The sequence below is a fragment of the Dendrobates tinctorius genome, unplaced genomic scaffold (genome assembly GCF_039654945.1).
Source record: "Dendrobates tinctorius isolate UK_male_01 unplaced genomic scaffold, ASM3965494v1 ptg000116l, whole genome shotgun sequence".
NCBI lineage: Eukaryota > Metazoa > Chordata > Amphibia > Anura > Dendrobatidae > Dendrobates > Dendrobates tinctorius.
Genome location: NW_027361784.1, coordinates 20,111,956 through 20,123,903, shown reverse-complemented (window position 1 = coordinate 20,123,903; position 11,948 = coordinate 20,111,956). Strand labels below are relative to the sequence as shown.

Genomic DNA, 11,948 nt, shown 5'->3' with positions numbered 1-11,948 from the left:
TTTCAATTGTCCTCATGGCCATCGCTGACGCGGAATACAAATTTATTGCGGTTGATATTGGGGCCTATGGCCGCTCCAATGACTCTCAAGTTTTCAAACTGTCTGCCATGGGGCGTAAACTGTATGGAAACACCTTCCAGTTCCCACCACCTAGACCGCTGCCGCAAACATCTGGTCCACCTATGCCATTTGTCTGTGTAGGGGATGAAGCCTTCCAGCTGTCAGAACACCTTTTGAAACCGTACTCTAGCAGAGGATTGACAAGACCAAAACGCATTTTTAATTACCGCCTCACAAGAGCAAGAAGAATGGTTGAATGTACCTTTGGTATTCTGACAGCCAAATGGCGGGTCCTATTGACTGCGATCAACCTCAAGACAGAAACTGTGGACGAGGTGATCAAAGCGTGCGTGGTACTCCACAATTTTGTTATCTGCAAGGAACCCATTTCCATTGAGGACACCTCTGAAGAAACCACCTTGCAAGATTACCATGACATTACCACTAGAAGTTCTGTGACGGTTTCAGTAATGAGGGACAATTTTGCACTATACTTTATGTCACCTCAAGGCAGAGTACACTGGCAGGATGACAGAGTGTGAAAGATTTGTGCCCAACCAAACTTGTGTACCTTCTGTACCAACAGTATATACCTTTGCCAACCAAAGTTGGCTATCTTGTCATGGTCTCTATTTTTAGCTTTAGGCCACAGGTGTGTACCTGGTTGTGTTTTATGCAAAGTATTTCACCTTTTAACAAAAGTTGTGTACATTGGTAGGAAATCACCAACAATAAACACAACTTTTTAGGTGAAATACTTTGCTTCAAACACAACCAGGAACACAACTGTGGCAAAAAGCTAAAATTTACCCACAGTTATATACCTAGTTTTGAATACCATTTCACCTTTTAAATACCCTGTATTTAACCTTTTTTTGCCGCAGAAAGAAATGACAGACAACCAGTGTAAAATAATTTAACTTTTATTGAAAAATGTTTTTTTTAGTAAACTTTTTTAAAATTTTAATAAACTTGTTTAATAAAACTTTGAAACTATAAAACTGAAACCATAAAACTGGTCATTTTTATTTAAATACACACATTATAATTCTGTGTAGTGTGTGGTGGAAATACTGCTGTAGGGGCTGCGGGACACTTCGACACTGGGAGTGTGGAGAGAGGACTGGGATCGTGGTGGGGAAGGAACAGTTAGAGGTGAAGGTGTGGAAAAAACTACAGAATGGGTGGACATGTGGGAAGCAGAAGAGGTGGTGGGTGGTGGAGTGGAGGGTTGGGCAGGGACTGTAGGAGCAGATGATGTTGATGGCAAGTTGTATGGGGAAGGAGTTTGGTACGGGGCAGGTTGCTGGAAGTGGGGAGATGTCTGGTACGGGGCAGGTTGCTGGAAGTGGGGAGATGTCTGGTACGGGGCAGGTTGCTGGAAGTGGGGAGTTTGCAGGTACTGTGGAGGTTGCTGGTACTGGTGAGGTTGCTGGTGCTGGGGAGGTTGCTGGTGCTGGGGAGGTGGATGGTGCTGGGGAGGTGGATGGTATGTAACAGGAGGGGGAGGATGGAAAGTGGCTGGAGGTGGATGGTATGTAATAGGAGGGGGAGGATGGAAAGTGGCTGGAGGGGGTGTAGATGTAATAGGAGGGGGAGGATGGAAAGTGGCTGGAGGGGGTGTAGATGTAATAGGAGGGGGAGGATGGAAAGTGGCTGGAGGGGGTGCAGGTGGAGGAACTACTGTGGTGGGAGGAGGAGGAGGTTGGGAGGTAACTTGCTGGAGAGCAGCGTGGCATGAATGCATTACATGCATCTGCTGGGCAGGAGAGAGCGTTTCCATGCGCTCCACAACAGACCTGAAAAAGGTGTGGTTTGGCGAAGATCTTGCTTCTGAATGCATGGTTTGCAGAAGTGTCTTCACCTCCAGAATGCTGGAGTTGATCTGCTGATAGCCTGCGGAGATTTGCTCTGACAAGACTTTTAGACAGTTCTGGAAAGATGCATTCAGATGCAAGAACTCTGGCGCATAAGTCTTTTCCTGACCCCTCTGCCGCTGCCGCCCAGTACCCGCAGGTGTACTAGAGGTGGCAGGGGCAGAAGGGTGGGGTAAAGGGAAAGCGATCTCCTCACCAGCAGCTTCATGTAATGTAGGCGGCCACGATGCTCCTGTGCTGGTGGATGGGACAGATGGGTCGAATGTGTGGGAAGGCTGGGAAGGTGCAGATGTACCGGGGCGGTCGAAGTGTCCCTCGGTGCCGGTCTCCTCAGGGATCGCCTCTGAAGGGTCCAATCGTGCCGGCTCCCGAGTGCTGCTCACCGTGCTGTGGAATAAAGAGAAAAAAAAACAATTAAAATACTGACATGGTATGGCCCTGGCTGAAAAAAAAATTTACATATAACATTTTTTTTCACATGTGGTGTGTAATATTTACCTTCTGGTGACCATTGTTTCCCGGAGGAACGACAGGGCTTCTGCGTACTTGTACTTGCTCCTGCGTCCTCCAGATCCACTCGGGGCCCGCATATCTTTATTGAACTCCTTCTTGAAACGATCTCTCACAGACCGCCACCGATTCACAATTCTGTTCCCTGAAACGAGAAAGGAGTGGTTAGTATACAACATCAGTGTTTCCCAAACTCCAGTCCTCATGGTCCCCAGGGGTCATGTTTTCAGGATTTCTATAGTAAATAGAAATCCTGAACACATGATCCGTGGGGACCACGAGGACTGGAGTTCGGGAAACACTGGTTTACATCAAGCAACCGGTACTGTATATACTTACGCTCTTTAATCTGGGCCCGAGCTTCGAGGTCCTCCCAGCGGCCAACAAGGAGCGAACAGATTTCCTCCCAGAGTCGTCGGGTAACGATCAGGTCAGCGTGGCGGCGGTCAGCCATATTCCAGAGCGGCTCCCTTTCTCTGACGAGATCGATGAGGCGGTCCATATCAATCCCTCCATCCTCACCGTCAGAGTCGGGAGCACGCTGTGAAGGCTGTTAAAGAAAAAGACAAAAATAACATAATTAGCCTCCACAAAAGAAATGAAATAAAAAGTGCAAAAAAACAAAGCAAAAATATTTATACTTACACGCTGGTGACCGCCGCGTTGCTGTCGCCGACGACCCTGGGAGGCACTGCGAGGACCTCTTGGCCAAGCACCAGATTGGGAAGACTAGAGAAGAAAACAAAAAATGTTATGTCTTTGGATGTAGGCATTTGTTTGCTGTGTGTGGTCTGCAGAACATTGTTTTCTATGTGTTGTGTGTAGTGTGATGTTGTGTTTCTGCGTTTGATGCAAAAAACTTACCAATTGTGAGCCCACTCCAGGTGTCTGTCCACCCCTTCCTTCTTCTTCTGGGAGCTCCTCTTCATCTTGTGATTCCTGTTTTGAAATAAAAGGCAATGAATAGACATATATTACAGAGAAGATGGATTTTGGAAATAAAAACTTACCGTCAAACGCTGACGATGCGAGGGAGGGCTCCCAGAAGATGTGCTGTCTTCCTGGTGGCCACACTCCATGCCTGTGGGTGGTGTTCCAGCTGCTGCCATTGCTGCTGCTGCATCTATTGGGCGGCTGTTGAATAAAGAGAAACAAAGGGCCAATGAATATCTTGATATTCAATAGCCCTAGTTTGGAGGAATGGGTTATTTGATAATTACCGTCTCTCATCTGCTGCTGGCCTCCCCTCCTCAGCATGTTCTATTTGCTGCTCCATTTGGGGTGGTGGTGGTGCGGATGGTGCTGCAGTGGTCTCCTGCCTTCTCCTGCGCCTGGTTGCTGTCTTGGGTGGCATGTTGGGTGTGGCTGTGGGTCCCACTGTCTTGCTTTTATATATGTCTTGTGGGCAGAGCTACTGAGCATGCTCAGACCAAGAAACCGGATCTGGCCGGTATTGCGGCGCTCATAGGCTTTCATTGTGTGAAAAAGCCGGACGCGCCGGATCCGGCGTGTCCGGCTTTTTTGCCGGAGACAAAAAACGTTACAGTCACCGTTTTTTCCAGACGCCGGATCGCGACACATTGCCGGATCCGGCGAAAACCGGATGAAACGCATGGCCATCCGGCGCGATCCGGCGCAAATGCAAGTCAATGGGGGGGAAACCGGATCCGGCATTGCATTTCGCCGGATCCGGTTTCTGTCAAAAGCGCCGGATCGCGCCTGACGGCGAAAACCTGATGTGTGAACGAGGCCTAATTGTGTGTCATCAGCATAAAGACGGTACTGAAAGCCAAATTTGCTGCTGGACTGACCAATTGGGGTTGTGTAGAGGCAATGGGCCAAGGACTGAACCCTGAGGGACCACAATAGTGAGAGGAAGAGAAGAAGTGGAACCAGTGAACGATATACTGAAGGACTAGTCATAAAGATAGGAAGAGAACTAGGAGAGGGCAGAGTCCTTTATGCCTACTGACTGGCGCATAGAGAGTAGGAGATGGTGGTCAACAGTGTCGAAAGCTGCAGAGAGGTCAAGAAGAATGAGCAGAGAGTGGTCACCGTTACGTTTTGCTGTAAAAAGGTCACTGACCACTTTGATGAGTGCAGCTTCTGTAGAATGTAGGGGGCAGAAGCCACACTAGGAGAGAGTGCAGAGGTAACGGGTAAGGCGGGAGTAGACCAGGCACTCCTAGAGTCCAGAGACAAAAGGGAGACCAGAGATGGGTCCACAGCCACCCATGCAGGATGGGTCAAGAGAGGGTCCGCGTAACAATGGAGCAATGATAGAGTGACCAAAGGAGAAGGGGAAAACACCAGAGGAGCGAGAGAAACAGCGAGGAGAGTAGTGACTACCGGAGAGAGACCGGAAGAGAGGCGAGGGAACGCGGCCAGCAATGCATGCAGGAGAACGAGAAGAAGAGAGGAGCATAGAGACATCGTCTTCTGTAATGGGGTGAAACGTGGAGAGTGAACCAGAGAAGTGGGGAGGGATGACAGCCATCGCACCGGGAGTTGATTTCCTGACAGATATTTTCACTGCAGATGATCATTAGATGCAACGTCGCCATGTGACCGAGTTTAGGATGTGACACAACCCCACAGACGATCATTAGTGCAATGTCACCATGTGGCAAAATTTAGGACACGACATGACCCCATAGACGATTGTTAGATGCAATGTCGCCATGTGTTCGAGTTTAGGACACGACCCCATAGATCAATAGGTGCCACGTAGGCATGTGGTCGAGTTTAGGACGCGACACGATCCCATAGTAGATCAATATATGTCACTTCTCCATATGATCGACATTAAGACGTGACACGGCCCCATAGACGGTCATTAGATGTGACGTCACCATGTGATCGATACTAGGACGCGACACGGCCCCATAGATGCGATGTCGCCATATGATCGCGTTTAGGGCGCGACATGACCCCACAGACGATCATTAGATGCGATGTCACCATGTATATCAACCCCACAGACGATCATTTGATGCGATGTCACCATGTATATCAGGACACGACCCCACAGACGATCATTAGATGCAAAACTGCTGCCTTCGAAGTAATTGGAACTACAAGTCCCAGCAGTGCCCGGAATGGAAGTCCGGCCCCCTCTACATCCCAGCAGCAGCTCTCTCCGGCTGGGACTTGTAGTCCCCCAGCCTATCTCCCCGTGGGTGAGGAGGCCGGCCCCTGGATGGGTGCAGCGGAAGCCCCTCCCGGCGCGGATGTGACGCACGCCCAATGGGAGAGCAGGGTGCGTGGATAGATGAGGTCACGGGCTGCCGTGCGGGGAATGGAATGTGTGAGACTAGTGGAGAGCGCTGAGCCCACAGCCCCGGCGTCTGCTGCCCGCTGCTGCCGTACCGCGCTCCGCGGCGGAGCCGTGCACCGAGCGTGCTGAGACCCCGGCACGGCGGAGGATGCAGAGACATGCAGGGATTCGTCCGGTTACCGGGCTCCGGTGCACACCTGTGACATTCTGCTGAGGCGGGCGCGGGTCCTCGGGGCTGCCCTTAACCCCTGGCGTGCTGGATGCGGAGCCCCGGTAAAGTTGATGAAGTGCCCCCCGCAGCCATTGTCCATGAAGCATCCGGTGCGCCCCCGGAGCTGATCGGGAGCCTGCGCTCGTCGCCGCTGGAGGAGGCTGAGAACAAAGCGCCCTAAAGGGGGAGAGAAAGCCACGATCCCATCGGCCGACCGGGATGACAGACCGAAGGGGAGAAAGTTAAATCAATCGCCCACATGCGCTGGATCAGCCCGAGGCTTGGGGAAAGGAATCCGCAGCAGGAGGGAGAAGAGACTTTGACATCTTTCCACTCAGGAAGATGGCGGAGTGGAGCTGAGAGGCGGGCGGACTGGGAAAGTTTGGGGGCTTTTGTGTTTATCTCCGACCACCAGCCTGAGCCAGATCGGACACATGCAGGCCAAAAAACGCTACTTCACCCTGGTCTCTGCCGGCACTTGTCTCGTCCTGCTCTTCTATCTTGGGGGGTTGCAGTTTAGGACATCCAGGACTAGGGAGGACCATGGGGACCAAGTGGTGGCGAGGGGTGCGGAGCATCCGTGGCCGCGCTTCCCGGACCCCCTGCTCCCTTTTATCCAGTGGGATCAGGCGGAGAACGAGGACTTTAACGGTCAGAGTTCCCCTCGACAGAAGCGGGACGCCAACTCCAGCGTCTACAAGGGCAAGAAGTGCCGCATGGAGTCCTGTTTTGACTTCTCCTTGTGCAAGAGGAACGGCTTCAAGGTCTACACTTACCCTCAACAGAAAGGGGACAAGATCTCCGAAAGTTACCAAAATATCCTGTCGGCCATCGAGGGCTCCAGATACTACACCTCGGACCCCAGCCAGGCTTGCTTGTTCGTCCTGAGCCTGGACACTCTAGACCGGGACCAGTTGTCCCCCCAATATGTGCACAGCCTTAAATCGAAAGTCCAGAACTTACACCTGTGGAACAACGGTAGAAATCATTTAATTTTTAATTTATACTCCGGGACCTGGCCGGACTACACCGAGGACGTCGGCTTCGATATCGGCCAGGCCATGTTGGCCAAGGCCAGCATCAGCACGGACAACTTCAGGCCCAACTTTGACGTTTCCATCCCATTATTTTCTAAGGATCATCCCAGGACAGGGGGGGAGAAGGGATTTCTGCGATTTAACACTATCCCTCCTATTAGGAAGTACATGTTGGTGTTCAAAGGGAAAAGATACCTGACGGGGATAGGGTCAGACACCAGGAATGCCTTATATCATGTTCATAACGGGGAGGATGTGGTCCTCCTGACCACTTGTAAGCATGGCAAGGACTGGCAGAAGCACAAGGACTCCCGTTGTGATAAAGACAACGCAGAATATGAGAAGTAAGTGGTTTTGGTAGGAAACCATACGACCCATCCCCCTCTCATATATTTCTTCCCCCAGTTGTCTGGTATGGTGTCCCACTTCTTCTGGCTTAACCAAAGCCCTGCATCGATTTCCGCATGTGCATACGCCTGTATTGATTCTGTGATCTGACACCCCGGGGTGCTTGGCTTCTTTTTCTTGAAGTGTATATTGATATGGGCTCTCAAAGAGCTGCTCATCTCTTGGAGGAATGCCTGCTTCCAGGAGCGTGACCTCTGCACCGTGCTGCATGGAGTAGTGTCTTCCAGGCGATGATGGTTGGTGTGGTATCTCTACCATTAGCCGGATACGACGATGCTGGTGGTTGGGTCTGGATGATGCCCCCTTGAGATCCTCCTGGTCTTATATGCTCCTTCACCATGTGTTGTCTTTGGTTTCTTGCGTTGACTCCTCAGCTCTTGCAAAACTACAACTCCTATCATGCAGGGGGTTGTAGTTTTGCAAATGCAGGAGAGCCACGCATTGGTGAACGCTGGTCTGCGATGAAGGACGGGGCTCGTTCAAGCGTCAGTTTTGCATGGATCGCTCATGTACCCATTATAGTCGATGGCACTGTTCACTTTTTGCTGTTTTTCTGCAGACCCCGTGCTCCCATAAAACATCTGTTTTTTGATCCTAATCTCAAAATCTAATTTTCAAGTCCGTGAAAGTCGGACGTCAGACCCGACGGCATCCTCGTGCTGTCCGATTTTTCTCTGACTTTGCTCCCGAGAAGCTTGAGATGCCTCCATCAGCTTTTTTTTTTTTTCTTTGCTGCACACGAGGAAAAAAAAAAGTGCTGAAATTCTGAAAACTGTTCTGAAAACGGATTCGTTTACAATATCGTTTATCTTGCGTCCAAGAACTGACGCCTGAATGAGGCCACGAGCAAAGGGTTAACTGCGTGGGAGTGGGAACCCTTTCCTTCATGAATGGTAGTATCTGTAGTAAGCCCAGGTGTGAACCGTTTGCTCCCGCTTACTTTTTGATGTGGATTGCTTCTGTCACTTGCTAATTATCTCCTGGAGTTCAAGTAGACCTGTGTTTCTGCACTGATACAAGATTGCAGGTTTATGTTACCTTGTTACATTTGGGAATTGTTTTGGTCAGCAGCCTATAATCCCGTCCCTCCTTCCCAGGACATATTAATGCTGAGCGTTGCTTAGCTCTGGGCTATCACATTGTGACGTGTGGATGGCGGCATTATTTATTGACCTTTATCACGTTCCGTTACATTTTTGCCTTTGTACAGTTTCTTTTATCGCTTTAGGAAAATCGCTTTCCATTCTCAGCTTTGCAACTGTGAATTCCCTAAACCTCTCCTGCCCGGGGTTTTGCCTTTTCTTTGGCGGAGCTATATTCTAGTCTACGAGGATATCGACTTCATCGTTGGGCAATTTATGGCGCGTTGGGCCATCATCGTAAAAACCAGGCAAACCTCAAGGAGCGTAATCTGCTTTAATTGATCAAACACATTAGTTGCTCTGATAATGCCGGCATTAAGGATAAATAAAATCTTCCTTCTGGAAGCCGGTAAGATAATTGTAGCGTTTCCTGTAAGTGGGTGGGGGATGATGGAGGCGACGTTTCCTAATTCTTTCAGCACACACCCACATGTAGTATCGCTATGATCTCGATAAAAGTGGCTTCCATAACAGGCGTCCCGTTCTTTGATGTCCCGTAGGTGGATAGCTCTGGTTACAAGGTAAATTGACCTTTGCATTTAGTATCTCGTTGTTGCTTTGCTGTAGAATCGCCTACGTAGCCTCTCGCCATGTTCCTATTCCTAATGGCTGCCATTGGGGGTCCCATATGGGGGCATCAATCAGCTGTTTATAGGTTCTCTGGCATCGGTCACTTCTGCAACACTGATCACTGTTCAATGTGGAAGCGAGTGGTGATTGAAACGTCTCCTTTTTTTCTTTTTCCACCCATTTATTTTTGCTTTGCCTATGTGTCAGTCCTCACTGTCATTCTTTAATTCCATTCATAAACCAATGCAGTGCTAGGAGAGTTGCAATTCGTGGTGTCTTTCCGTCGACCAGAGACGCCCCGCCAGATAGTTTTCTACTAGCGATGGTAAATGGTCTTTTTTTCGATTCTGCGTGGTGTCGGCTGATGAGATTGGTGGCTTAAGGCGTTATCACAGCAGCCCCGGTCGTAATTAAAACTACAGTTTCCATAGCATATTGTGCGGCGTCCCGAGGGTTCCCTCGCTCTGGATCTGACAGAGGATCAGGGAATTGGTGGCATGACGCACAGATGTGGCATCAGCCAACTGTACCCAACGGGGTGCGAGAGGGACACTGAAAGATCGGGTCCTGTGACACGAAGCGGCTGCCTTCTCAGGTGCATCGGCGCTTGCTTTGATGAGACACAATCCTGGATGCATGTGCAGCGAGGCAGGGACGGCCGCGGGATCACCGCTCCTTAGTCTGGGTATAGCAGATCCCCTCCGTCTTAGAATTGTCCTCTTTCGATATACACGGCCGCTTAAAGCCTTTTGTATTTATCCCCATTCGCTTCAGTCCTACGGTTTTTGTACAGCGCCGCAGAATGTTGCCATTCTATTCATAACCAGAATAGTGAAAGGGTTAACATGAGTTTTATGTGCGAGCAAATCCAGTTGCGAGATATTCACCTTATTGATCGATGCCATTGCGCTCCGCTGGGTCACAGCTGAATGAGATCATGTGGCGTCCATGTGATGGCATCGATCAATCAGCGAGGACGGGAACCCATGCGGCGATCATGTGATGCTGACTTTACATGGAACTCCTCTCGCACAGTTGGTGACTGGCAGCGGTAGAGCGTCTCCGGTATGAAAGTTACAATTGGCTTTGTTCGAACCTCTTCTTTTTTTTTTTTTTTTTTTTTTTCTTTTGGGATAATATTCAGGCACAAATTTTCAATATTGCATAAGTGTCTTCCTCTGCTGTTGTATTGTTTCAGGCGGCCATGCACTTCAGAGAGTTGTTGCCCAAGCATGGTTATTCCTTTGGCTGCAGCCAATCCATGATCTCTAGGGCAGACGGGAGCAGGGTGCTGCCGGTCATACGGGAGCAGGACACTGCCGGTCAGATGGAGGGCAAGCTGTCAGACAGCCAAGGTGGCATTAGTAGGCATCGGGTATGCCAATATTCAAAATGCCCTACGCTTATTTCTTGCAACACCATTGGCACCCATAGATGTTAGGTAGTGGGTTGGCCTTACCGTAATCTATGGGTATAGCCAACATGTTTCTGTGTGGTCACCAAAAGTGCACCTGCTCCTTCAATGGCTGTTGGTTTGAGGGCTGGATTATCCGATGGCTGTACCTTCTGGCCTCTCATTCATACACTTGAACACTCGGCTTGGGCATGTTGAAGTTTGGTACCCCTCATCTAAGGGGCCAACATACTCAATAGTTAGCTTCCCACTAGACAATTGGCTGAGCCATATTTCGGCTGACAGCTATCTCTCGCAACTCTTCTATATAGAGTAGTGTGCACTCTGCTGCTTCCAGTCCCCACTGTCAGGTTTATCTCTCCGAGAGCAAAAGGATCGGCAGTCTGAGATGGGACGTGCCAGAGCCGTACCGCCGCCGACATTATCTGTTGGTGGAGAGTTGGGGCACCTCATGCACATTAGACTGTCAGCCGAGCCCACCGATATCAGTGGGGTCAGCCGATGTTGGTCTATTATTTACATATCCATGGTTTTCAGATGAGCTCACAAGCCCCATCATTCTGCGCTTGGTGGGGTTACTTTGCCCACATACCCACCAATACTACTATGGGTGATTTATTGAGAACCTTAATTTGCACCAAGAAAGCTGTTTTACATGGGTTGCACCAAGTTTATTAATTTCAGTAGACCCTTTTACTGACTTGCTGGAGGAGGGCATGGACTGAGATGCAACACTAGCAAAAAAAATTGGTGAAAATATCTGGTAGGATAACTTATAAGTGGAGTAAAGTTAGACTTGACCGTCTAAAAAAAAAAAAAAAAATGCATGATGTATCATTCAGCTGGAGCCACTGTAATAAATGTGGAGTTTTTAGACTGTGTAATTTTTAGGCAATTTTAGCAAATCTGCAGATCAGTGATGGGCACCTGGGTCGTTGTGGTTCATATTCAAGTACTCGAAACGTTGTGCATGGAAATGGGTGGGAGCGTCCTGACCGACTACTCTGATCTGACTGTACTGGATCATGGAGGGCTCAATATTAAGGAAAATCTGTAATCCAAACCTACTAGATTTTCAGAAAACCAATGAAATAAGCCAGACCCACATAAGAACCAGGGGTAGATACTCATACTTCATCAGAGAAGGTGCATTCCAGCAGAAATTATTGGGAGATAATTGGATACCTGCCTCCTGGGGATTGTCCAGGCTTGATGTAAAACCTCACCTTTCACCGTTACCTGACGGGTGTTCCTGCCGTGGAAAATATTTCCAAGAATTGTTTAGGACAAACAGACTTTTAATTTTTTTGGAACTATAATATGGGGTACGAAAGTGGTCTCAATCCTGTGACCCTCAATCTTTTGAATAACTGTGAATCCCACCCAGCTGCATTTTTTTTTTTTTTTTTTTTTTCTTTTACAAAGTTTACTGTTTTATTTTT

General features: G+C 49.1%; 2 protein-coding genes across 2 annotated transcripts in view; one reads left to right on the top strand and one right to left on the bottom strand.

The window, feature by feature from the left end:
- Positions 1-942: 942 nt before the first annotated feature.
- On the bottom strand, positions 943-2,687 carry LOC141101259 (uncharacterized). Its single transcript, XM_073590233.1, has 2 exons — positions 2,436-2,687; positions 943-2,324 (listed from the first exon to the last, which is right to left on the bottom strand). The coding sequence occupies exons 1-2, from the start codon at positions 2,651-2,653 to the stop codon at positions 1,103-1,105; spliced, it is 1,440 nt and encodes a 479-aa protein (XP_073446334.1). The 5' UTR covers positions 2,654-2,687; the 3' UTR covers positions 943-1,102.
- Positions 2,688-5,649: 2,962 nt separating this feature from the next.
- The window catches only part of EXT1 (exostosin glycosyltransferase 1), a 281,289-nt gene continuing 274,990 nt past the window's right edge, over positions 5,650-11,948 (top strand). Inside the window, exon 1 of the mRNA XM_073590232.1 lies at positions 5,650-7,316. Coding sequence (XP_073446333.1) covers positions 6,370-7,316 — 947 coding nt within the window. The 5' untranslated portion in view covers positions 5,650-6,369. The remainder of the gene's footprint in view (positions 7,317-11,948) is intronic.